General features: G+C 47.1%; 2 protein-coding genes across 10 annotated transcripts in view; one reads left to right on the top strand and one right to left on the bottom strand.

Moving 5' to 3' along the window:
• The window catches only part of Fabp3 (fatty acid binding protein 3), a 7,724-nt gene extending 807 nt beyond the window's left edge, over positions 1 to 6,917 (top strand). The window contains exons 1-4 of one of the 2 annotated variants that reach the window (XM_031378832.1): positions 1 to 114; positions 3,729 to 3,901; positions 5,472 to 5,573; positions 6,632 to 6,917. The exon at positions 1 to 114 is cut by the window's left edge and continues 152 nt beyond it. In XM_031378832.1, the coding sequence (XP_031234692.1) occupies positions 42 to 114; positions 3,729 to 3,901; positions 5,472 to 5,573; positions 6,632 to 6,685 (402 nt within the window). In that variant the 5' untranslated portion in view covers positions 1 to 41 and the 3' untranslated portion in view covers positions 6,686 to 6,917. The remainder of the gene's footprint in view (positions 115 to 3,728; positions 3,902 to 5,471; positions 5,574 to 6,631) is intronic. The other variant, XM_031378831.1, reaches the window with a different exon arrangement.
• A 694-nt stretch (positions 6,918 to 7,611) lies between these two features.
• Zcchc17 (zinc finger CCHC-type containing 17) overlaps positions 7,612 to 27,573 on the bottom strand; it is a 44,612-nt gene continuing 24,650 nt past the window's right edge. For all 8 annotated transcript variants that reach the window (XM_031378824.1, XM_031378823.1, XM_031378829.1 and 5 more), the window contains 3 exons: positions 19,901 to 20,001; positions 17,651 to 17,796; positions 7,612 to 8,322 (listed from right to left, as the gene is read on the bottom strand). In XM_031378824.1, coding sequence (XP_031234684.1) covers positions 8,161 to 8,322; positions 17,651 to 17,796; positions 19,901 to 20,001 — 409 coding nt within the window. In that variant the 3' untranslated portion in view covers positions 7,612 to 8,160. The remainder of the gene's footprint in view (positions 8,323 to 17,650; positions 17,797 to 19,900; positions 20,002 to 27,573) is intronic.

A 27,573-nucleotide genomic window follows, 5' to 3' on the forward strand; every position in this document is an offset into this window, starting at 1 on the left:
CGCGGTTCTCAGTGCCTGCACGCCTCCTCTCTCATCGCACCATGGCGGACGCCTTTGTCGGCACCTGGAAGCTAGTGGACAGCAAGAATTTTGATGACTACATGAAGTCACTCGGTGAGCGAACGACTGGCGCAGGATCTAGGGGGTCAGGAGAGCCCGCAAGGCGGTCTAGGCGCTGAGCTCCAGCTGGAATGCCCCGTGTGCCTCCCGCAAGCTCCTCGCCAGTCCAGGCAGGGAATACTGAGGCGCTGAGTGAGGGTGGCCCGGGCTGGAGCATCTCCACTCCACCCCACCCCACCCCACTCAGGCCTCCTGGGAGGGGGGTGTCATGGTCAAAGCTTGGCGAGCCTCGTAGCTCGAGGGGAAGGTGTAGAGGCAGCTGTGGCTGCAGAGGTCGGGGCTGGGAGGCTTTCTAGGAAGCGATGTAGGTGATCTGGAGGTGAGATGGGAAGTGAAAGCAGAAGGCAGGCAGAAGGTTGGCAGCGGGAGAAAGCAGAGAGGAGCATGGTGGTCCACAAATTGAATCCCGAAAGGGAACAGAGCAGATGGGAGTGTACTGTAAGAGGAAATACCTAGGAGCCTGGACAAAAACCTAAAGAAAATCAGTGAATTCGATCTGGGAAGAGGTGAAGACACACCCAACACAGTCAGCATCAAGCCCTCCCCCTCCATGTTGGGGTAGTGAAGAGGCCTCTCTCCGGAAGAAGTCCTGGTTCTTGCCAGCCTGACCTTCACGTGCAGTGTGTGCAGCCACCCTTGGGATCAGTCCGAGACGCTGCTGCTAGGGCAGGGCAAGACGACCACTACACATAGGCTTCCCTACCGCACCAGTCGCCTACCCGACCACCCAGATCAGTGCGGGAGGTGGGGGTTGGGGGGAAGGTAAAGAAAGCCGTTGTCTGGGATGGCTTTCCAGAGGGTCCAGAAGGAAGGTCAAGAGCTGTGAAGGGGGAGTGTGATTTGGGGCTGGGGAAGAATAATGCTTCAAAGAACCTCATTTGTAAGATCTGGGAAAATTGTGTGGTGTTGGCTGTGACACAGGACTTTTATACCAACACTCTGGGAGGCAGAGGCAAGTGAATCTTTGAGTTCCAGGCCTTGTCTATACAGAGAGAGTTCCCCGACAGCCAAGACTACACAGAGAAAACTTGTCTTGAAAAAAAGAAAGAAAGGAATGAAGGGAGAAGGAAGGAAGAAAGTTCCATGATTTGCTTAATAGGGAAACACCCCAGGATGTACAAGCTCATCATGATAGGGAAGCCCAGGATTCCTTTTTGTCAATACTAAAGACTGAACTTAGAGCCTTGTGCATACCAGGCAGGCACCCTACCACTGAGTTACACCCCACACCCCACTCCCACACCCTCTTTTTACTTTGTGTGACAGGTTCTCACTAACTTTCCCAGGCTGGCTTTGAACTTACAATCTGCTATCTCAGCCTTCCAGATAGTTGTAAAACCCAGAACTACCTAGAGTTCTTCCCATTTCAACAACAGAAGACCCGGAGTGGGGAATGTCATATGAAGCACTCTTCCAAGACTGGCTCTAGCCCTTCCTTTCTTGCCTTGGGCTTAGCTAAAGACCCTTCCTGGGGAGTCCCTGGCTAGATCATCCTGGTCTACTAGGCTGGGGCAAGGGAAACTGGGCTGTGTCATGGCTGGGCTAGATTCCATTCCTTCTTCCTGAGGGAGGAGGGCTGGAATATGACGTGTTGAGGGGTGTGTATAGGTGCCTCTCACCTACCTCTGGCTCTTCTCTGAAACAGTCCCACAAAGCAATTTGTCCTTTTAGTTTGGGGAATGGAACCCAAGGTCTCTTGCACACTCGAAGCAAGCCTTAATGTGATTGCTGAACCACATCTCCAGCCAGGGGTCGCATCTGCACCAACCCTGCCCTGTGAACAGCACGCTTCTCCAGGAAGGCCGCTGGTCTTGTTTTCTGTTTTGAGACAGGGTCTCACTGTGTATCCCCAGCCCTCTGGAGCTCCCTATGGAGACCAGGTCCTCTTGCCTCTGCCACTCCCACACTGGGCTTAGAGGCATGCGCCCACACCCAGCTAGTTAGTTGGCCTTGAAGATAGGGAGTCCTAGATTACCTGGGTTTAGTTCTGCTTCCCTGACCTGCTCTGCCTTCCTAGACTTTCTTTTTGTCCCAGGGCCTGTTGTGTCTTCAGGCCATTGTTCTGTAGGTGCTGACAGAAACCAGGGCCTTGAGCAGACTGAGCGTGTGATCATCCCGAGCTGCACCCTCAGCTTTTGTTAGGGGACTGAAATTCTATTTAGCCTGAACATATAGACAGGCTGAAGGCCACCAAAGTGCAGATTCACCTCAGCTTTCAGCAGGAACTGGCTTCATTGGCACCCTACACCTGTACTACAGGTGGGTCTTGGGAAAATGGCTGGTTCACTGCTGAAGCCCAGCTCACCCAGATACGAGTAGGCAAAGCCAAGTTTCTCACTCCTTGCTGTAGCTATAGCCCCTGACATATTCAGGGGCTATACAACCAAAAATTCTTAGAGCAGAGCAGCCCAGCCTAGTTTAAGTGGCTATAAGCATAGATGCTGGCTTGAAGGGTAGAGTATGCTATTCCAAGAATGATACAGAGGGACTAAAAGACAGTATGGGAATCTATGTCACTAAATACGGATTATTTATTTATTTAGCCTTTTTTGAGACAGGGTCTCAGCCTGTGTTCTGGAGTTACGAAGCCAAGCTTGCTTTGAGTTCTTGGCCTTTCCCCTGCTCCCCTCTCCTGAGTGAGATGCTAAGGGAGTCACCCTGCTTGGCCTGTTTGACTTTGGCTAAGACAGGACAGTGTCTAAGCCTCATTTGTAAATGGAAAGTAATAAAACCTATGCTTAGGGCTGTCCCGAGTATACTTGGCCGCCGTGTAGAGCTTGTGCAATGTACACAGCTTCCAGCAGGTGCACAATACTATATCCCTATATTGGGCTGCCTCCTGCCACATCCCTGGGGATGGTTCAGCATGTGCTGGGGCCAGAGGACATGTAGCCAACAATGGAAGATTCCAGGAAAGCTACAACATAAGGGACCAAAGGCTTGACCTAAGGGGTCTGTGTCCTTCACCTGCTTGAGGGACACTGGGGACCTTGCCTAGGACTCAGATCCAATGATGATGTCAGGAGTCTCCCCAGGGACTTCATCCCCTGTTGCTACTATCTCAGTCCTCTACATCTCTGGAAGACAAAAGTCCTTTGTTCCTCTAACCAGGAGGCTTTGAAACTGTGGCGTGGCCACACAGAGGGTGGAAATGGAGACAATCCTTTTCCAGGGGACTCTAAAAGACAGTTAACTATCTCTTGGTTCTTCAGTCCCTGGTCTGAGTGTTCAGGAGACCAGAAGGCAGCTGGTACACAGCTCTGGAGGTGACACAGTGCTTAGTAGCTTCCATCTGACTTGTGACCCTGTTCACATCTACAAAACCTTCCAGGGACAGGACTAAGGGGCCGGCTTATGTGGTTCATATCCCTTGACACCTTAATTTCTGCTGTTGCCAACCTTCCCCCACATCTGGATTCCTCATATTTGACATCAGTCTAACAGATGCCAAGCTAAGGAAAAGAGTGAATGAGAAAATGGTCCCACACAAAGATGTGGGCCACTATAGACTGCCTTCGCCATGCCTAGGCCCCAAACTTTTCTTTGGATCTGTACAACACTTCTCTACCCTAGCTCATGTGTTCTCAACCATCTGCCCCTGCCTTTAGGTGTGGGCTTTGCCACCAGGCAGGTGGCTAGCATGACCAAGCCTACCACAATCATCGAGAAGAACGGGGACACTATCACCATAAAGACACACAGTACCTTCAAGAACACAGAGATCAGCTTTCAGCTGGGAGTAGAATTCGACGAGGTGACAGCAGATGACAGGAAGGTCAAGGTGAGTCAGAGAAAGGCAATGGAGGGTACTGGGAACACCACAGGGTAAGAGGCTGGCCCTCTTAGCTCCTTGGCTTTTTACCCCAAGGGGCAGGTTCATAAAGCCTGCTCAGTGCTGGGATGGCCCAGGGACTAAGTACAAGCTCTGGCCTATTTTCTTCTCACCTTCCTGGGAAGGATCTATCAGCTGTCACTGGAGTGGGCACCAGAGCCAAGATATTCTTCCAACCTTGTACCTCCAGCTCCAGCTGGGTGACCTTGTATACCAAGGTACGCAGTAGCTCTGAGGACATCAGCAGCCATGGCTGTGACCTCAAGTGCTTTAGGAATGATGCCCAGAAGTCAGTGCCCTACAGCGAGGTCATCCTGGCTCTGGCAGCAAAGGAGGCAACTAGGAACAAAAAGCAGAGCTCTATCCACAGGTTTCCCGTTCTGTAGCTCCCAGGCTAGACCATTGACCAGGGCAAACGGTTTCCAGTGCCACCAGTTGACAGGCTCCAGGACCTGCATTTACCAACAGGAGTGCTGTTGGGTGTCTGTGGTCTCTTCAAGTATTTATTTCAGGGTATGGGAGGGAGCTAGTCCAGTGATGCTCAGTTATCTCATGATTATCTTGGCAGCTGGCTCCAAATCTCCCAGCACTGGGCCAGGCACAGAACTAAGTAGTGTCTTTCAAGGGCCCATTTTCTCCAAAAATCTCTAAAATGGTAATTATTACATCTCTCTTAAAAGATTTGTATCTCTATAGGTTGTCCCTATACCAGTATCCTCTGCATCACGACCCTAAAACTCATCTCTTCAGCTGTTTCCACCTCACAGTTGCCCCCAGAAAGAACAGGGTAGGTACCAGCCTTGCAGTTGCAGAGGAGCTAAGCCTAGCCCAGGACCACACAGCAGGCTGGCCAGGGAGATGGGAAAGTGCCCTGCTGCATCCTGCTCCACCACAACCTTGTGCTCTACTTACATCCTTGAACTTGCCATCTTCCTTGCGGGACCAAATCCCACATTAAATACAACAGTAGTCCACTGAGATGTTTGGACAACTGTCCAATGAAGATTCCAGAAGGTGGAAAGAGATGAGTGATCACACACACAGCCATCACCTTTCTAGACTTCTACCGACAAACCCTGTTTATTAGCTCTCCTTCTGACCGACAACTCCCCAATTCCTTAGAGAAGAAAGATCTGAGGCAGCTGCCCAACACAAACTAGCTGAGATAGGCTGACTGGTCCCTGGTGCCAGAGCTGGATAGCACTCCAAGGGTATCTGGATCCTTGGTCTAAGGACCTTGCAATTGCCGCTCTTTTGCCAGTTAAGGGAGGTCACATGATATGAGCAAAAGTCCAATTTTCCAATATCCCAAGGCTGAGCTGCCTGTCTCGCCCACTGCCTGAGGGTCCCTCCCTTGCTGAGCGGCCACAGAACTGGAAGGCTGTGTAGCTGGGTTGGAGGTGGGCTGTGTGCATGCTGATCCCAGCACCAACACTGGTTAGGTTTCTGGTTTGTCCGGTCTCGTTCTACCCTTTCGTTCTGGCTCTGGTCACAGCTTAGGCTCTGCCTCTTTCCATAGTCAGTCGTGACGCTGGACGGAGGCAAACTCATCCATGTGCAGAAGTGGAACGGGCAGGAGACTACACTTACAAGGGAGCTAATTGACGGGAAACTCATCTTGGTAAGATGGGCAATGACGAGGACTTACAGCAACAAGTACCATGCCTTCTTCAGCCCAGGGCCTTCCTGGGATCCAGAGGAAGTGGGACAAGAGAGGCAGGGATGGGGTCCTGGCTGTGGATTTGCACAGGTCTTGCCTAAAGCGTCAGCCTAAAGGCTATCTGACACCACATAGCCTTCTACAAGGGCCACTGAAATGAGTAGTGGCAGCAGCCTGGGGGCTGCTGGGAGGCTAGTGTCTTCATAGCCCAAAGCACCAGCCAAGTCCACGAGCGCTTCCTCCTGCTTGCTGTTCCGGGGAAGAGGCAGAAGGCAGGGCCATTGATCCCAGGCTGGAGAGGAGCAGCTGCCAAGCTCTCCCCTCCTGGGTAGGAATGCAGACATCTGCAGGAGCGAGCGTGTGCCTGGTGGGCACTGCCAGAGAGATTTTTTTGGTCAACTGTTCCTGGCTTCCTGAAAATATCTATTATCTAGATAGGAGGTGATACAACCAGGCCTGCAGATCTGCTTTGGGACAAGTTTGAGAGCATCCCTGGAATATAACAGTCTTGTATCCTTAGAATGGGCCAGGAGCATGGACTGCAATGTCACCACCACAGACCTTTATGGCTCAGTGGAATGTGCTAATTGCATATTCACAAGACTGGGGTCCCCCACCGAGTTAGAAGTGAGGTGCCTAGCTCTGGAAGGGAAGTAACAAACAGGACCATATTCATTGGGCAGTTAAGAGTGAGGGGAGGCCACGGCTGGGCTCTACAGTGCCAGAACACTGGATGGTCAGGGGAAGGAGAAAAAGTTGGTAGCTTAGCAGTTTCTCAAGGCAGGTGCTGAACACAAGAGGAACAGGAATGTACTGGATCTTGACCAATCTACCTCCTCTTTCAAGGGCCCATTTTCTCCAAAAATCTCTAAAATGTTAATTATTACATCTATCTTAAAAGATTTGTATCAGAAAAAAAAAAAGTAAAGTGCCTTGCACATAGTAGGTGCTGATCAGGATGAGGGTGGGGAGCATTCCCTCTCCTGTTCTGCCCTACCTGACTCTGTCTTTCCTTCCAGACTCTCACCCATGGCAATGTGGTGAGCACTCGGACTTATGAGAAGGAGGCGTGACCTGGCTACCCCATCACTGACCGCTCCTCTGCCAGCTGGCTACCCCATAACTCAGCACCATGTTGCCTCATGTTTTTCCCCTCTGACATTTTGTATAAATATTCTGGTTGGGATTTTTCTGGAGATACGGGGCATCAGCCTCGACCCAGTTCCCATTGTGTATGTGGTTTGTTTTTTAAAACTGTATCCAAAGGGTGCTCCAAGGTCAATAAAGTAGAGCTGAGGCCACCCAGTCGCCTCCTGTCTTTGGTCTTCCTTTTCTGTGTGTCAGGCTGAGACTAAGGCCTGCAGGTCACTTGGAAGCAGCACTGTTAAGGAGCTGAGTGGACAGGCTCAAGTTCAGTGAGGGAAGAGCAGCGCCTATGCAAGCCCTTACACTGACCCACCAGTGCTCAGAGGAGCCAGCTGCCCTTCCAGCACCTATGCAAGCCCTTACACTGACCCACCAGTGCTCAGAGGGGCCGGCTGCCATTCCAGCACCTATGCAAGCCCTTACACTGACCCACCCATGGCAGAGCAGCTGGCTGTCACTGAGTGGCTACTGCACATCCATCCTGCACAGAACATTCCTAGCTTTGTTCTATGATGAGCTGTGGTCACCCTCCCTCTGGAGTACAGGCTCAGGACATCAAGGTCCAGGTGTGAACAACTGTGGTGAGAGGTGACTGCTAAGAGCCACCCGCTCATGCCCAGCAAGGCCCCGGGGTTACAAATAATGGTTTTCTAGTCAGCCCAGGAAAGTGGTCTTCACTATGGAAGAGAGGGTTTATGAGTAATCTCAAAGCTGTGACCTGCTAGTGGCCTTGGCTTTATGCCTCGGCTTGGCCTCTTTCCAGGGTCTTGGATAACATATTAAGTGTTTTCTGTGAACTGATGTGTTAAGTTTGTAAGTCACCCAGGAAGGATTATAGGAATAAAGCCTCCTGGAAAGTTTAAAACTGAACACATTTCCATTTATGCCGGGAATTTAAGCAGAGGCCTGAGATGGAGCCAGTCACACTGTGACAGACAGCAAGCAGAACAATGACCTTGGCTTCGGATCTCTGCTTCAGCAGTCACTGGAGCACAAGCCCTGGCTGAGGGGATGGAGGCCGCAGAGTCCACCCATAGCCGCCCCGGACAGCAGGCAGGTCGGGGCTACTCTCCCACAGCCGGGCTCACCTCCACAGCAGCACCCATAGCTCTAGCATGGACTCCTGTAGAGGAATCCAGCTCAGGCAGTGGCAGTTGGGGCGGGACTAGGACCTTCAGCTGAATGAAGACAAGGCTGAATGCAATGGCTGCAGGGGTGGGTTGCAAAGGGATCAGGAGCAACCAAGGGAAAACATGTTGGGAGCTGCCCTGTAGCGCCCCAATCTGCTTGCAGCATGAGGAAAAGCCATCTGAAACCATAGGGACAAGTCAGTGGGGTAGGAGGCCACATTGTCACTAGTGAGTCTTTGCAGGAGCCAGGGCTGCTGCGGCCTATTCCACCCTCATTCCTTGTGCTTCTTCTTGTGTTTCTTCTTCTTCTTTTTCTTCTTGGTAGCCTTGCTGTCTTTTGATGAATGCCTCACCTTCTTGCCTGTGTCACTCTCAGAGTCAGAGCTATCACAGTCAGATGACTTCCTGTCTCTGTGTTTCTTTTTCTTCTTTTCCTAAAAGGGAAATGTAAAGTTTCAATATCCATGTGTCTGTCTCTAACATGACAACCACAGCAGGTGACCAGCAGGTGACCAGCAGGTGAACTACAGCTGTGGGAGGTGCATGCCTGCAATTCCAGTGCTACAGAGACAGATCTGGGAGGTTATACATCATGAGCTCCAGCCCAGCCAGACGAGAAAAGGCAGTAAAATCCCAAATGAGAGGGAGAGATGAGACACACAACACTAGTAGACTTTTATCCTATTTGAACCATGGTAAAACTGTATACAACATAGACACATCACCACGTACACACATGCACACACTCACACACTCACTTGTGCACAGTTAATGCCCTGAGTGAGGCTGGAGCTAGCTGTGTGTGGCTGTGGGACACCCAGTGTGAGTTCCTGGAACTGAACTCCATGAACTCCAGCAGTACTTCTTCAGCCCAATGGTTCATTGCTGTTGTTGTTTTAAAACAAGCATCCAGTCTTTGTCATTTGTCTGTTTTTGTTTTTTGTTTGTTTGTTTTGTTTTCTGAGACAGGGTTTCTCTGTGTAGCCCTGGCTGTCCTGGAACTCACTCTGTAGACTAGGCTGGCTATGAACTCATTGAGGTCTTCCATGCCCAGCAAGTACTTAGTTCCAGGCCATAAGTTTAGGTCAATCTTTTTAATGTTCAAAGCATCAGGAAAAACAAGTATTTTGGAGGGAGGAGTTTTTGAAGCAGGGTCTCATGTAGTCCAGTTTTATCCTTGAACTCCTGATCTTCCAGAGTGCTGGAACTGCACGAGTGTACTACCATGTCAGCTATTTGCATTCTTTGGAAGAAATATATATGACAGACTTTTCTTTCTACTGTAATTGTTGTATTTGTAATTTGTGTGTATGTGTGTGTGTTTGTGTGTGTGCATGTGCACTGTACTCCACAGTCCACAAGTGGCAGTTAAGGACAATTTCCAAGAGTCACTTTTTTCCCACCTAGGGATCTAACTCAGGACCTGGCAGCTGCGTTCACCCACTGAGCAACACCACTGGCCCCTCTACTATCGTTTTTAAGAAATAATATTTTCATAAGCAAGCTTACTCTACAGAGCATGGCTTGGAAGGTTCAGAACCCTGGAGGGGTGGCACTGCCACAGAGGATGGGGGTCAATCCTGATCCCCTGGTGGCTGCCAGAATGTAAACTGTAGCCCCACTGTGATTCAAACTTGACCTTAGAGTAACCCCACTGATGTGCTGACAATGGAGAAATGGCTCCTCTCCCCCTAAAGGGTAGTAACTATCGCAAGCTGCACGTGGTGCAAAGGCGCTTCAGGAGGGAGCATGGTCATGTGACCTTTCCTCACACTCAAAGGAAGGGCAAATGCTGTGAGAAGGAGCAGAATGTGCCAGAAAGTCTGCAAAGGTAAACAAACATTTCCAATTTTTTTTCCCCACAAGGGGAAGAGATCCTAAAGTCAGACACCCCAACACATAACCATGTCACCAGAGCTAGCAGCACAAACCCACAGAATGGGTAGGTTAGTTCCCAGGCTTCTTGGAGCAACCAGGGTAGTTCTTCACGCTGGATAAACTGCCTCAGCAGGGTTCCTGAAAGGAGACTACAGGAAGAGGGAGGGAGGGAGAGCAGAGAAGTGAGGCTCTTGCTCCTGCAAGCCTGTTTGCCTGGGTGATCCACCTTGAGGTGATGGAAGGAACATGGAGCCAGGTGTCAGGCAGACCTAGGCCTGAGCTTTTCTGATGTTCTGTAGCCTTGGCCAATCATCTCAGCTCACTGAGGTCTAGGGCTCAAGTGGAAAACAAATAAGAACAGCACCCACACCACACGCTGTGATGATCCAATCAAGCAGTATCCACGGCGTGGAGAAGTTAGAAGCGCCGTCCCAGATTACAGAGGCAGGGTTGAACTCTGCATATAGATGATGGACAGACGTATCTCCTACAAGCACTGTCCATTCTCCATGAAGGTGACAGGGAACCTTATAGTGTGGTGGTCAGAACCGCAGTCTTAGAATAAGACAGTTACATCCCAGGTCTGCCACGTGACTCACCCTGTCACTGGGTCAGGAGACTTATTTACCAGTGTTTTCTTTGAAGGATGCTCTAAGGGTAAGTTCCAAGCCTGACACATTCCATGCACTAAGCAATACCTAACAGCCACTCACTCCCAGTGCTGGAGACTGAGTCCAGTTCATGCACACCAGGCAAGTGTTCTACCGTAGACTTGCTCAGTATGGCAACTCCCAGGGCCTCCTCACAGTCTTAGCAAACAAGTTAATAAAGCAGAGTAGAAAAAAATGCCTTCCAGACCTGCATTCCCAAGTTCTAGCAACTGTGGCTAGGAGGACTTAAAGGTGGTAAACCCATGGTTTGGTTTAAATTTGGCAGCTTATCACTGATGCTGTGGGCTTGAGAACCTGGTGAGGTTCTGTCCTGTCTTAGGCAGGGCAGTCCTGGGAAGGTAAATGAGCTGACAGCCTGGCCCGGCCTACAGAGGGAAACAGAGGGAAAAAGAAGCACATGGCTTCTACATCCCTGTGTGAGAATAACCCACAGGGCTTTAGCTTTGCATTTGTTTTTTCAGACACTCTCACTATTTGCCCTGGCTGGCCTGGGACTCAAGATGTAGATCAGGCTAGCCTCACACTTGAAGCCAGCCTCCTACTTCTGCTGTGATTGCTGGCACACCCTTTAATGGCCAGTTCTTAGATGGTACTTCCTTCATCTATCAGCCAAGATGGGCACTCCCCACCCAGCTTCACATTCCCCATCCTCCCTAATTTACCTTCAGGCCATCTCAGAGCCAAGTGTATCGACACACTGATGACTTCCATATTTCTGTCTTTTACTTTATCTTCTCCCCGGAACCCCGAAGTGCATCAAATGCCTATAACAAAGTCTCCTTAGGGTGTGCAACAGCATCTCAATTCCTTGCCCATCCCCTCTCGAAATTTTTTTGTTTTTTTGTTTTTCAAGACAGGGTTTCTCTGTGTAGCCAGTCCTGGCTGTCCTGGAACTCACTCTGTAGACCAGGCTGGCTGCAAACTCAGAAATCTCCCTGCCTCTGCCTCCCAAGTGCTGGGTTTAAAGGCGTGCACCACCACTGCCGAGCTTTCTCTCGAAATCTTAGCCTTGTCCAGGTCTCCTTCCCATCTTCATAGACAGTGACTCAGACTAACACTTCTTCCCAAGACAGGGTTTCTCTGTGTAGCCAGCCCTGGCTGTCCTGAAACTCCCTCTGTAGACCAGGCTGGCCTAACCCTAACCTGCTTCTGCCTCTTGGGCACTAGGATCAAAGGTATGTGCCACCATCACCCGGCTCAAACTAAGATCTTGACAGCTTCTCTAGTGTCTCTCATCTCAGATCTCTCAGTTACAGTCCAATCTTGATTACCAGTTCCCTCCCCTGCCACTCATCCAATCTCTCAGCAGACTTGTCGGCTCTGCCTTCAAATCCACGCATCCTTTCTAACCTCTGTACCACGGTCACTCCAGCACGCTCCAGGCATCCTCCCCTGGGTTAAGTGTCTGTCACTTGCCTGCAGATTTTGGCCTTACTTTCTCACTCGCACGTTTCCACATAGCAGTCAGAACAATTATCTTAAAAGGGAAGGCAGAGGAAGATGGATCTCTGTGAGTTTGAGGCCGGGCTGGTCTACACAGAGAGTTCTGGGTCAGTCAGTACTAGGCAGTGAGACTGTCAGATCATATCACCGCATTGCTGAAAAGCTTCACTTGAGTAGAAAATGAAGTTCTTACAACCAGCAGCCAGGCTCTCTGCAGTCTCCAGGCCTCCTCATCTACCTCTCACTCTATGCTACCTGCACTGCCTCCGCATTCTCCTGACATGTGCCAAGCTCGTCCCCAGCACCCAGCTACTGCAGTGGTGCAGATAACGTACTCATCCAAATAATTCTCTCTCTCTCTCTCTCTCTCTCTCTCTCTCCCTTTCTGTCCCTCCCCAGACAAGGCCTTGCTATGCAGCCCAAATAGGCCTTCACCTTGAAATCCCCTGGCCACGGCTTCTCATGCTGGTATTACAGAAGCACAATATTACACATGGCTTCAGATGATAACCTATAAATAAGAGTAGCACCCTATCTACAATGGCAAAAAAGGGCTGGGCTGTGGCTCAGTGGCAAAGCACTGACCTACCATGTGCAAGGTACTAGGTCCAATGCCACAAAACAACCCCAGAACTCTTTCTCCATGGCATTTGCACTATTTGGTATATTATCGTCATGCTGTGTTTGTTTACATCTCTTCCATCAGCTCACAATGCATTTTGGCCACTTTCTTCATTCTGTACCTCAGTAACTGGAACAGGTACACACAAAAGAAGCGCCATTAGTGCACAAAGCTCAAGTAAAGTGTGTGTGTGTGTGAGAAGACATCAGATGACCACAGACGTGGATATAGCATACCTAGGTATGATCTCAGCATCTGGTAGATGAAGACAGGAAGACCAGGCATTTAAGGTCATCCTCTACTACACAGTGAGCTAGAGGTCAGACCATGTCTCAAAAATAGGAGTGGAGCCAGGCAGTGGTGGCGCACACCTTTAATCCCAGCACTTGGGAGGCAGAGACAGGCGGATTTCTGAGTTCAAGGCCGGCCTGGTCTACAGAGTGAGTTCCAGGACAGCCAGGGCTACACAGAGGAAACCCTGTCTCGAAAAAAAACAAAAACAACAACAACAAAAAAAAAAGTAGGAGTGGGTGAGGGGAGACAGGAGGATGGCTCAGCAGGATAAGCACTTGCTGTACAAACCCCGTGACTTACGTTCAATCTCTGAACCCACAGAAGACTGGAAGGAGAGAGCTGACTCTACGAAGCTGTCCTCTGACCTCTGACTTCTAACAGACTGTGGCTCATGCACGCCACCACACATACCATAATATACTGAAATAACTAATATGTGTTTTTAAAAAGCTGAAGCACTGAGGCTTCATTGGCTTAGTATTAAATACGTTCTACCAGAATACAGAAAGCAGACGCTGAAGCAGACTTGAGAAGAAATAGGTAAAGTTCGACAGCTTTCTGGCTGCAGTCCTGAGCAGGCTTGCCTACACGTCACTTCCTGAACTTTGAAGGTCGTGAGAGCCAGTGACCTCCTCGGGAAGTGTTTCTCTCCTTTATTACCGTGCATTTCTTGGCTGATTATCTTTCTCCTTAAGCAATTAGCTGATTGAATGATGTGACCTTACTTCATGTGAGATGCCTTCCACACACAGTCACTCTGGTTCCCATTTCTGTGACAGTGTGGACTGAATGCCCTGCAGATCAACTGTTCAGTTCTGTACGTGACCCCAGAACTACAAGTACTGGAGTAGTGTCCAAGCCCATACAGACTCCCAAAGTCCATTTCTTATGGGAAGGAAAGCCCATCCCCTCTGGGAACCTAACATTTGGGGGGGTAGTGATAGTGGTGCTCAGGTGAGACAGGAGGGCAGTAAATTCAAGCCAGCCTGGGATACCCTATCTCCAAGAGGAGAAAAAGGAAAGAGAAAAAGAGATTTAGAGAGTAAAAGAACAGATAGGAGAACTCATGGAACTTGGGAAACCTGAATCTGATGTTTATGACATATAAAAATAAATCAACGTGCAACCTAAAAGACAGAGCCTCTGGGCAGGCTCAGTGGTAAAGGTGCTTGCCTCCAGTCCTGATGACCTACACAAGAGAAGGAGAGAACAGTCATCTCCAAGAATGATGTCATTCCTCACCAACAAAATGAATAAATAATTCACTTTTAAATAAACTGGTCAAACCATTTCTTTAATCTTAGCACTCAGGAGGCAGAGGCAGGTAGATCTCTGTTTGGCCAACCATAGTTACAGAGTGAAACCCTGTCTCAAAAAACAAAAAACAAGACATACAAACAAAAACTGTCTTGCTATATCACCTGTCTGACACTATCCTGGACACATGTGAGGCAGGAGCAATGTCATTTTAAAATGTTTAAAATATTCCCCTCTCCAGGCACAGCTACAAACCAGCAGCACTCAAGAGGCCAGCAGTAGGCTCAGCAATCCAAGGCTAGCCTGGGATGCAAGTAGTCACACAGTGTCTCAGGAAAGAAGAAAAAGAAAAGAAGAGAAGGAAGAAGGAGAAAGAGGAGGAAGCAAAGAAGAAAAGAAGAAAGAGGAGGAAGAAGAGAAGAGGAGGAAGAAAAAGAGGAGGAAGAGAAGAAGAGGAGGAAGAGAAGAGAAGGAGGAGGAGGAGGAAGAGAAGGAGAGCAGCCCTGGGAACTGACTGAATATGAGATGGAGAATAAGATAAAGACATATGGCTTCTTTCTTAGGGACAGAAACAGGAAGTGTGGTATGTGTGTGTTTGGTCAGAGAGCTCATAAAAGAGATTATGTGGGGGCTAGAGAAATAGCTCACTGGTTAAGAATATTAGCAACTCTAGTAGAGGACCCAGGTTCAATTCCCATCATTCACACAGCAGCTCACAACCGACTTCCCCTTACGGCGTCTGCTGACACCAGATGTACACACAGTGCAAAGACATACATGCAGGCAAAACACCCACTGACATTAAACAGTAACAACAAACCCCCAGGGAACTGGAGAGTATGGCAGCATGTTTAAGAGTGTTGCAGCTGGGTGTTGTGGTGAAGAACAGATCCAGAGGTGGAGGCAAGAGGGACAGTTGAAGGTCAGCCTGAACTGTATAAGGCGTTTGAGCTCAGTCTGTGCCACATGAGACCATATCTCCTAAAACTGAGAATCACTCAGGGACTAACTTGTCATTACTTTCTATTCTGAGGGGCTGGCATCACCTCGGAGGGAACACTGCCAAAGATCACAACAGCCCCACTCTGCAAATCAAAGAACTGCAGTTAGTTTAAACTTACATAGCCAGCCACAAGTTCCCAAGGACCTCAAACTAGGTTTGAAAGACTCAATTCAAAGTCTAAAGTACTAGGGAGAGCCCAAGTCAGGGACATGGAGAGAATATACAACTCAATGATTTTCATGTTACTTGGCTAGATCTTCTAATGGTATAATGGACCCTTTCCCTAACCTACACAATGACAACAATCCTCCATTTGTGAGGGTATCCTTGAGAGAAAAGATTATGTCAGAGCCTTCACCCCTAGACCTTGCAAGCCTGACACAAAATGACCACTTAATACATTTTCAAAAAGCTGAGGAGGGGGCTTACTTGCAATCCAGCACTCAGCACACTGAGGCCAGAGGACCACTGAAAGTTCAAAGCCAGCTGGAGCTACAGTGTGAAAATCAATCTTAAAAACACCAAAACAGCTGGGTGTGGAGGTGCACAGCTGTGATCCCTTCACCCAGGAGGCTGAGGCAGACCTCTGGTGCGTTTGAGGCCAGCCTGGTCTACAAATAAGAGTTCCAAGGCAAACCAGGACCACACAGCGAGAGACCCTGTTCTCCCCTACTCTCCAAACCACAACAGAACAAAACAAAACTCAATAACCAATCACAGAAATATCCTGCAAGTTAAGGAAACAACTATTGGCTGACTTTTCCTTCTTGTCAGCATAGAACATCCACATCCCAGCCTCTGTCTGTACCCCAATAAAGTCTGCTTATGACCCACCATGCTCTGAGCACTAAAAGGAGACAATCTAGGAGACAGACGCCCATGCACTGATGGGAGCAAGGATGTTTCGATAAAATTGAAGACATTTTGATAAAATCCTTTGAGAATCTTTTTTTTTTTTCTTTTTTCTTTTTGGTTTTTCAAGACAGGGTTTCTCTGTGTAGCCCTGGCTGTCCTGGAACTCACTCGGTAGAGCAGGCTGGCCTCTAACTCAAGAGTCCGTCTGCCTCTGCCTCCCAAGTGCTGGGACTAAAGGCGTGCGCCACCACCATCCAGCTATTCTTTTGTTTTTAAGATTATGTATAATGTATCTATGTATGTCTGTGAGTGCAGGGCACAGAGGCCAGAGGTGTCAGACTTCTCTGGAGTCAAGAATTACAGGTGTTGTAGCTGACACATGACATGGGGGCTGGAAACTGAACATGGATGTGCTAGACATTCAGCTCTTATCCAATGAGTCATCTCTCCAGACCCCTCCCCTCTTTTGGGAAGATTGATTTATTTTATTTTACATGTATGGGTGTTTCACTTGCACATAAGCATATGCACCACATGCATGCAGTGCCACGGGGGGCCAGCAGAGGGTGTCAGATCTCCTGGAGTCACCTGGAGTTACAGGTAGTTGGTAGTCACCATTGGATACTGGCAACTGAAGCCATGTCCTCTGCAGGAGCAGCCAGTACTCTTAGCTACTGAGCCTCTGCTCAGTAAGCTTAACCCAGGAACATATACAAAGACAGGTAAGAAGGTCTGTAGCCTAGAGCTGAAGTTGAAAGTTGGAAGTATAAGTATCTAGTAACAATGAATTAAATTGATGATTACACCTAAGCACAGAGGTGCACTTGGGAGGAGGATCAAGATTTTAAGGGCATCCTTGGCTACATAGCAAGTCTGAGGCCAGTCTGAGCTACAAGAGAACCTGTCTCAAGAAATAAACCAATCAATCAATCAATGCTCGCAGTCATAGCATAAAACTTTATGTGGCTCTTTGTTTGCTTGTTTGTTTTGCTTTATTTTAAAAAAAAATTTATTTATTTATTTATTTTACATATGTGAGTATCCTATAGCTGTCTTCAGACACACCAGAAGAGGGCATCGGATCCCACTATAGGTAGTTGTGAGCCACCATGTGGTTCCTGGAAATTGAACTCAGGATCTCTGGAAGAGCAGTCAGTGCTCTTAACTACTAAGCCATCTGTTCATACCCTTTGCCTCGCTTTTTGAGACAGGGTTTCTCTGTGTAGCCCTGGCTGTCCTGGAACTCTTGGGAATCTGCCATTAAATGGCTTTTAACATCAAGCTTTTTAAAAACACTTAAGAAGCCAGGCAGTGGTGGCACACGCCTTTAATCCCAGCACTTGGGAGGCAGAGGCAGGTGGATTTCTGAGTTTGAGGCCAGCCTGGTTTACAGTGAGTACCAGGACAGCCAGGGCTACACAGAGAAACCCTGTCTCAACCCCCACCCCACCCTACCTCCAAAATACCACTGAAGAATAGTTAACAAATCAGGGGCTGGAGAGATGGCTTAGCAGTTAAGCACACTGACTGCTCTTCCAAAGGTCCTGAGTTCAATTCCCAGCAACCACGTGGTGGCTCACAACCATCTGTAATGGGATCCGGTGCCCTCTTCTGATGTGTGTCTGAAAAGATGATGAGGGCTTGCTTTTTAAATTTTTCTCTACTTGTAAATGCTTACAAGAAGCATTTCTATTTGAGACCTACAAAACTGTTACCCACAGCAGCAAAGCACCTCTTACCTTCTTTCTCTTCCTGGAAGAATTCTTTGTGGGATCCGGCTTCTCAAGTCCTTCTTCCTTTGTCTCCTCTTTTTCCTCTTCCTCTTCAGGGATCAGAGAATACTTGGTTCCACCTGGCTGCATGAAACAGTCCTTTGCAAAGTGGCCTGTAGAAAAGAACACAGAGGTTAGAGAGGGAAAAAGCCACTCTGCTCCTGACAGGCTCTCCAAGTCAAAACATTAATGAGTTTATCTGGGGCAGTGTTTCTGCCACATCACAGTGGCAGTGCTCACTGGAGCCAGGCGAGCATCTGGTGTAAGAGCCATGAGAGTTGCTGGTACGGCTCTGGAAATAGCAGAAGATACAAGCAAGCAGGCTTATGCTGCCCTCCCTTAGCAATGGGGCTTATTAATTTTTAAAGATCTATTTTGGAACTCATTCCTGACAATTAAAGACTGCTGCAGAAGCAGGATGCTTAACAGAGGGAACTGAACTGCAGGCCAAGGCCTAAAGGAAGAGAGCTGGCAATATGTGGGCCCTGACATCCAAGCCAACGCACAGACAGGCACAGGCACCCAGGGTGCCTCACAGAGTGTCAGGTCTGGCAAGGACCACGGAGAACATGAAACCCAACATCCTGCATCTGTATCTCAGGCACTGAGACCTAGAGTTAAGTAGTTTGGGGTCACACAGCAGCAAAGCCACCACTTAACTCAAGATAGATGTCTCCCTGCTTTGTGCTACTTTTGATGCACCAAAGCAAACCAACCACCTTCAACTTGACCTTTACTGACCGGGTCAAATTCTACTTGTTATTCTTGTTGCTCTATGGAGTAACATGTGGGTATCAGTAAGGCGCTCCACACTGAGCCTGTGGTATTATTGAGGGTCCCTTCTGGTTTTGAGGATGAGTTGGTTTTTTTTAAAACTCTGTATATATATGCACACCTTTGTGGGGGTATGTGCACATGAGTGCAGGTGCCCAAGGAGACCAGAAGAGGGTGTCCAATCCCCTGGAGCTACAGGAAAGTTCTAGACAGATCATTCCAAGAGTAGGAAAGAAGCACATAAAGGAACTACAGAGCTGAATGCGAAGTGTTTGTATACTGAGCCCATAAGTTAGATGAGGTCTGAAAAGGGATACAGCAGTTTTCCAAATATCCAGATTGCTGCCACAACCTCCTCAAGGGCACGGCTTCCCTCACTGCTACATTCTCCCTCTCTCTTCATTAATAAAAGTAGGGGCTTATAAAACCCCACAAATTTAGGGCTGGAGAGATGGCTCAGCAGGTAAGAGTACTGGCTACACTTCCTGAGGGCCTGGATTCTATTCCCAGCACCAACACTGCAGCAGCTTACAAATGTCTGTAACTTCAGTTCCAGGGGATCTGATGTCCTCACACAAACATGCAGGCAGATGAAACAGCAATGCACATTAAAAAAAACAAACCCTCACAAATGCAACCAGGACACAAATCTACCGTCACAGAAAAAATGAACAAAAGGGCTCTGACTCTCTTCTCTCTATGGTCCCTTCTCCCTCTCTCCCCTCTCTTCCCCGCCCCCTATGTGTTCCTGGCCACTGGCCTCTTCTTTCTCTCTCCCTCCCCCCCCTCTTCCCTCTCTTTCTCTGCCTCTACTCCCTTCTCAACTTCCCTTCCCATGTCCCCAAATAAACTCTATTCTATGCTAAAAATAAATAAATAAGGGCTGGAGAGATGGATAATAGTTAAGAGTACTGACTGTTCTGCCAGAGGTCCTGAGTTCAATTCCCAGCAGCTACATGGTGGCTCACAACCATCTGTAATGGGACCTGACATCTTCTTCTGGTGTGTCTGAAGACAGCTACAGTATACTCACATACATAAAAATAAATAAATCTTTTAAAAAAATAAGTAAAAATGAACAAAGCATAATGGATGGAAACTCGGGACAGGAGGTGACAAATTGAGGTCACTGTGAAAATGAGAAGATGGCAATCTCTCTCATTATAGCTCCAATAAGGGAAGTCAGAGTGAAAAGCTTTTAATATTTGAGTAAGACTAGAAAAAAACCTAAGGAAATAGAGCCAAAAGCAAGCGACAGTCCTCTATCTCTGTCACGAAAGGGCACTCTGTTAAGAATTTGGAACCTAATTCTGAACTTAAAAATGAGGAAGAAAGGGTCTAATTTGGATCCGTAAGGAATGTATCTCCAAGACACTTCATTTCTACAGAACACTACGGCACAGCATCCTAAGGAAAGGAGACAGAAATGGTAGCTTCCCCTACCTTTGCAGCCACACTTCTTGCAGGTCGTGTTCAGGACAGCCTCAAGGGTGATCTTCTGCCCAGTGTAATCCTGGAAGGACCGCCTGCGCCTCTCTTCTTGCCTGTAATGAAAGACATCCTGACCACTGGTGCTTTGCAGAGAAGTGGTCAGATATATTACAGCGCACTGCTGCCTGTTGGTTTTGTTTTGTTTTTAAACAAGGAAAAGGGAAAGAAAAGGAGAGGTGTTGGACAGAACGAGATAATGGAACAGCTCCTCTTTTTTTTCTCTCATTTAGAATGAGGCTTTGAATTAACAATTATGAATGAGACCAGGTTTCCTTTTAATAATATACAGGAAAGATATTTGAAAGTATAATTGCCAGGCAATGGTGGCGCATGCCTTTAATCTCAGCACTCAGGATGGAGAAGCAGGTAGATCTCTAAGTTTGAGGCCAGCCTGGTCTACAAGAGTAAGTTCCAGGACACCCAGGACTACACAGAGAAACCCTGTCTCCAGAAAAGAAAAAGAGAGAATGAGAGAAGACACAGAGAGAGAAAGAATAATTACTCACCATGGGAAAATACCCTATAGCTCTTTCAAGATCATTCATGGATTTAAAAGACTTTTACAGGCTTTCTACAAACCAAGGGCAAGTTCCTTAGGAAACCTTGGTCTTGGGGCTTTTAGCTACTTTCTCAACTCCTTTTCCAGCCCCCTCTTTATTTCCCTTAGGCCCTGGCCAAGAGCTAATTCTACTTTTCATAGTGTGAGTGCCTCTCATTTGACAGATCCGCTCTGTAATGCCCCGCCTCCCTTCCTCCCTCCACAATGTGCCTGCTACCCAAAAATCCCAAGGCTCCCTCTTCCAAGTCTTCTTCCTGGAGCCCGTGGGCCACTGTGACTTCTGTTTATGCCTATCACAATTTTTTTTTGTTTTTTGTTTGTTTGTTTGCTTTAATTTTTTTGTTTTTTGTGACAGGGTTTCTCTGTGTAGCTCTGGCTGTCCTGGAACTCACTCTGTAGACCAGGCTGTCCTCGAACTCAGAAATCCGCCTGCCTCGGCCTCCCAAGTGCTGGGATTAAAGGCGTACGCCACTACTGCCTGACTCCTATCACATTTTTTTTTCTTTTTGGTTTTTCGAGACAGGGTTTCTCTGTGTAGCCCTGGTTGTCCTGGAACTCACTCTGTAGACCAGGCTGGCCTTGAACTCAGAAATCCGCCTGTCTCTGCCTCCCAAGTGCTGGGATTAAAGGTGTGCGCCACTACCGCCCGGCTCCTATCACATTTTTAACGAGTATTAGCTCCTACAGAAAAGACACACACACTTACAGTAATTATACAACTTGTCTAGTTTCTTTCTAGTCTGAACGTTCCCTCCTATATAACCCAACACTGGGACTGATAACAGCAGAAATCTCATGCTTGTTTCTAGTCAGGCCTATTCCCATAGTGTCCGCCATTCTAGCTTCCAAAAGCACAAATTCACTTTTCTTTTTTAAAGGTTTATTTATTTATTTATTTACTTATGTATGTGAGTACACTGTAGCTGTATAGATGGTTGTAAGCCTTCATGTGGTTGTTGGGAACTGAGGGTTTTTTGTTTTGTTTTGTTTTCTTTTCTTTTTATTTTATTTTATTTTTTTTAAGGACCTCAGCTCTGCTCACTCTGGTCAACTCCAATCATTCAGTCCTGCTTGCTCTGGCCCAAAGATTTATTATTATATATAAGTACATTATAGCGGTCTTCAGACACACCAAAAGAAGGCATCAGATCTCATTACATGGGATTTGAACTCAGGACCTTCAGAAGAGCAGTAAGTGCTCTTACCCCACTGAGCCATCTCACCAGCCCTCACTTTTCTTTTTACAGTAGTTGGCAGTACAGGAGTTATATGGTACACCCATATAACCCCAAGACTGGGGAGGTCATGGAAGAGCTTCACCAGGTCAAGACCAGCCTGAGCAATTTAGCAAGGAGCTGTCTTAAAATGAAAGTACTAAAGTACCTGGGATATTATGTTAACTTGGTGTTAAGAATATATGTCTAGAGCCAGGCACATGGGAGGCAGAGGCAGCCGGATTTCTGAGTTTGAGGCCAGCCTGGTCTACAGAGTGAGTTCCAGAACAGCCAGGGCTACACAAAGAAACCCTGTCTCGAAAAAAACAAACAAAAAAAAAATGTGTATGTGTGTGTGTGTATGTGTGTCTAGAATACAAAAATCCCTGGTTTCAACTTTTAGTACCAAAAAATATATCTACACACACACACACACACACACACACACACACACACACACACACACACAGATACACAGACCCACCCGCACACAGACATTGACACAGACACACTCACATACACACAGATACAGATACACAGACCCACCCGCACACAGACACTGACACAGACACACTCACATACACACAGATACAGATACACACACCCACCCGCACACAGACACTGACACAGACACTCACATACACACTGGATACTTCCTGTATAATTCTGTTGTTTGAGAAGCTCATTGACATCATTGTGTATAGTTGTAAGTCATTTATTCTCACTGGTATATGGTTATTATTTTACTGTTGTCAAAGACAGGCTCACTTTGACCTCACAGAGGTCCATCTGCCTCTAGGGGAACTGAAGGCACATGTCACAATGTCAGAGAAAAATACAGTTTACTAAACCTTTTTAAATGTAGCTAATGTGACTACAGAAGTATTGTCCCACCCCATCTATCCTATCAATGAACTACTGGAGTGCATGAAGGCGCCAATCCTACAGATCCAAAGCTATAGCATCTCCATGACACAGGGCAACAACAGGATATCCAAAAGGAGTCCCAGTGAGGATCCAGTATTGATAGTGTAGCAGAAGCCAGAGGACTCAGACTAACAGGTCATTGCAATGAATATTTGCAAGCAAAGAAGTGTGGGCAAAGGGTTTACTATGGGACACACTATGACACACTACAGCTCCCAGAACAAGGTTTTGTTTTTCCTTTCTGTTGAGGGGGAGATTGCAAGAGTGGAGGGTGGGTACAAGGGGTGGGGAGAGATGAGTGGGATTGGGATGCATGATGTGAAATTCACAAGAACCAATAAAAACTAAAAAAAAAAAAAAAAAAAACCCTAAATTTCATGGGGCTGAAGAGACGGCTCAGAGGATAAGAGTACCTGCTATTCTTCCAAAGGACTGAGGTTCAAGTCCCAACACCTAAATAGCCTACAGCCATCTTTAAGTTTAATCCCAGGGGATCAGACACCCTCTACTGGACTCCCAGGGCACCACACACAATTGGTGCACAGACATATATGCAAAGCACCTATACCAATTAACAAAAAAAGAAAAGAAAGCCAAAAAGGCATTAAATCTCACTTGTTTCTGCTTCTGAGACGCGGGGGCTTGAGCTGGGGCTTCCTCCATGCAAGGCGAGCGCTGCCCCAAGCCTCATCCCAACCCCTGCTTTACTTTTTATTTTGAGACAAGATGCTCACTAAGCTGCCTGGGCAGGAGCTAGGGCTGCAGGGCTGCGCCATCAAATCTAGTTCTGACATTTTACTTAATTTTCATTAATTTACATTTAAATAGCTCCATGTTATTTGTAGCTACCCAAGTGGACAATGCAGACAAGCATATATTGTAAGTTCTGAAAATGTCTGCATAAATGTCTGGCCTTTGCCCTGGAAGAATCTAAGTGCACAAAGAGTCAATTTTCTGGTATGAGTTATAGAAATAGGCCCTTTCAAAACATACTGATGTCTGAATAACAAAACCAAGACAAGCATCTGAGCACGCTGGTCTGCAGGTGTCCTTGTTTGAAGAGTTTTAAGAGACCTGAGCTGCAGTTCAAACACATCCTTCTTATAATCAATTCCAGTCCTCTAGGATGCTAATCAGACCTCCCAGGTCACAGGTGCTACAAGATCACTTCCCATTCCCCCTGCCATGGTGCTAGTCAGCAGCAGCATGACAGCTCACCCGAGTAAGGGCTCCCTCAGGGGTTGCCATGTCTCTCTGGCTTTTCATCCAATCCACCCAGCACACAGATCAATCAACTAGTAAGTGGTGTTCACCAGCATTAGTACTAGTGACAGGAGCAAATGAACAAGAGCTTGTATGCCAGGAATGCCTAAGACCTGAGGTTCAGTCCCCAGGACTACAATGAAACAAAAGACATGTGCCCCACCCACAACCCATTTCTTCTTTACTCCCAGGAGCTCATAACCTAGCAGAGGGAGACACCCAAGCCATGTAAGTGGCTTCACGGTGAGTCCTAAGAGCTGTGAGTTATGCCTGTCTGGAAACCACCTTTAACCCCTTTCCACACAAAGAGACACCCATTAGATTAGAAGATGCTAGAGGGTAAGAGCGGCACAGCCTGGAGTACATAGTGAGTCTGAGGCCAGCCAGGCTGCACAGAGAGAACCCACCTCAAGAAACAAACAAACAAACAAACAAACAAACAAACAAAAAAAGGGAACAAGGGAGGTAAGACAGGTAGACCTTGATAGAAAACAAGAGGCTAACCAACTGGTAACAGCTGGAAACCAGGTCAAGATATCGAGTGCCAAGAGAAACAGTTTTGATTGGTCACCTCTCCCACTCACAGGACCCCAATTGCTATTGCTTTTCTACCTGTGCCTTTCCTAAAGTCATCACTGCCGTAACACCATCCCTCCTTCTGCTTTCTGAAAATACCATATCCACTCCTCAGGACCTAGCTCAAATGTCACCTTCTCTCTGAACATGAGAACCTGAAATGAACTCCTCATCAGGCTACACCGTCTCCGCTGCCTTGTGGTGTTGGATAGAAGGACAAGAACGAATGCTGTGCTGAAAGGAACGCGGTATCAGGTGCTATAGGAGAGGAGGAGGTAAGACAGGCATCCGTGTTCAAGGGCCACACACAGTCTTCAGGCTCAGTATTGGGAAGAGCACAAAAGGCACTCAGACTAATAACCACAAGTAGCTACACTGTGTTCATGAGAGTCAAGCCATTAAGATGACTACCCGGTAATAAGACATTCCATACACTGCTCTGTCACTTTTTATTTTATTATGTGTGTGCACACACGCACTTGTGCCATCATACATGTGTAGTGGTCAGAGGGCAGTTTGTAGGAGTCAGTTCTTCCTTCTACTAGGTGGGTCTCAGGCCTTTACCTACTGAGCCATCTCCCAGGCCCTCATTCCATCATATCTGAGATACGTAGCATTACTTCTGTTTTATAGGGGGAAAAAAGGTGAGATTCACCAAGATTAAGAATGTGCTCAAACTCAAAAAACAAACAACCCCTGAAAAAAAAAATCTGCTCAAAGCAGGCCCTGCACCTTGCCTGGGCAAGCCGGGTAGAGATGGCCCTGGTGGCTGGGGTTTTGGGTGAGGCAGCCCTGAGAGCAGGAAAGCAAGAGACCTGAAGGGTTGACCACCTCAGGTACCTCTCAGACCCAGATCCAGGGCTTCAAATTGGCCAACCCCAACATCTATCCCATTGATGAATGAAGGACCCAGTTTTATAGATTTAAAAGTTACAGGATCTCCATGACACAGGGCAAAAACAGGATGTCCTGTTTTGATAGAGTAGCAGAAGCCAGAGGCCTTATCCCATACCAATGAGCCACTGCAATGAACAAGTATGGACAAAAGGGTATACTGTGGGACATACTGACACACTACAGCTCCCATGAGACATTTTTTTTTCCTCTGATGAGGGAGAGGTTGCAAGGGTGGAAGGTGGGTCTGAGGGGTGAAGGGAGAGGGAAATGAGTGGAATGGATTGGGGTGTATGATGTGAAAGTCACAATGAACCAAAGAAAAGCTGAAAAAAAAATCTGCTCAAAGCCAGGTGGTAATATAAGTCTTTAATCCCAATACTTGGGAGGCAGAAGCAGGGGAATTTCTGAATTCAAAGCCAGACTGCTCTTTTGTAGAGTTCAAAGTGAGTTCCAGGACAGCCAGGGCTACACACAGATACATTCTCTCAAATTACAAAAAAACAAAACAAAACAAACAAAAAAAAAAACAAAAAACAAACTCTGTTCAAGTTCAGCCCCCTAGGGTTGTACTAGAAATAGTCTCTATACAGAGACTCAGCCTGCACACAGAAAGCCTTTCTTTCTTATCCTTTTTTCTTTTTATAAAACTTGTTTTATAGTTTACCATCCTAAGGGTATCGTTGAGAAACCCACAGCCTCTTAGTGAGTCTGCAGAGCGTGGGGTTCTCTGGAGAAAAGGTAATTTAGTTACAATGGAATCAGTAAATGCCAGGCTTCAGCATTTCTGAGTTGAGTTATAAGAGATTACCACTACAACTGAAGTGTCTACCAATACATCAATATTTAGTGACTAAGCTATAAAACTATGAAAGGCCAAGTCACGCGCAGTGGCTAGTAGGACTTTAACACCTGGTCCTACACAAAAGTATCTGACCCGTACAGTTTGCTACACAATCACAGGCTACTTATCTCCAGCCACAAACTAGGAATGCCAAGTGCAACAGAAGACCGTGAGCGTCCGTGAGCGTCCGTGAGCGTCCCAGGCACAGGTCCACCTGCCTTGTATCTGCTACACGCATCTTTTCGGTAAACACTACCTCCCTATTTCCAGGTAAAATTCCCTCATAGCTGAAGCAATTTTTCTCAGGAGAAATATGAGGGCTTCAATTTTTTTTCTGCAATAAAGATCTCATTTAAATTATATTCATTATTCTTTGTGGTTGTGTTCTCGAGCCAGGATCTTACTATGTAGCTCAGACTAGCCTTTAACTACATATTCTCTTGCCTTAGTCTACCAAATACTTGGATTATAGGAATGTGCCACCACATCTGGTTTATTTATCAATCAATAACAGTCACTGTCAGAAAGGAAGAACATGATGTTTAATATCAAAATCAACAAATAATAACATGGTTAACTTAAAGATAAATGTGTGATTTAGTTGACTTGCTTGAAACACTAGAAAGTTAGTAAGTCCCTCAAGGGTGGTGAGGAAATGTCCAGCTTTTTTGGCTAAGCAAATTTTGGCTAGAAAGTCAATAAAGGGACAGCCACACTGGCAAAGCTTTTGATCCCAGCACTGGGAGGCAGAGACAGGTGGATCGCTGTGAGTTAAAGTCCATCCTGGTCTACAAAGTAAGTTTCACAACAGCTAATGCTTACGTTGAGAGATCCTGTCTTAATAATAGTAACAACAACAACAAATCAATAAAGGGGATATGGTAATAGAAGTTTCCTTGGAATTGAACATTCCTTCCTGGGGAACATAAAGAGAAACACTTTCAAAAGCACACACCTTTCCCCTGAAACAAAACAAATGCATTTGCCATACAAGTCTGAGGAGCTGAGGTCTACCCTTGAGACCTGAATGGGAGCAGGAAAAGAACTGTTCCCACAAGTTGTCCCCACATATGCAGCCTGCAATAAAGAAATGAATCTCCTTTTATTTTATTTATTTTTTTAAATGAAATTCAATACAGGATATGAGTCAGATAGCAAGCTTCCTGAATCTGCAGACCCCACCCTTAGATCAAGAGACAACCTTCCATTCTGAAGTGGAAGGTGCTGTGCTCAAAGCTGTGGAACCCTTTCCTCGGAGCCAATGCAGAAAGAAGCCTCTTGGGAGAGGCCGTGGCAGCACCTCACGAGCTGCTGACAGATAGGGTGGAGACAGGAAGAGAAAGGAGAA

This window comes from Mastomys coucha, unplaced genomic scaffold (assembly GCF_008632895.1).
Source record: "Mastomys coucha isolate ucsf_1 unplaced genomic scaffold, UCSF_Mcou_1 pScaffold18, whole genome shotgun sequence".
Lineage (NCBI taxonomy): Eukaryota > Metazoa > Chordata > Mammalia > Rodentia > Muridae > Mastomys > Mastomys coucha.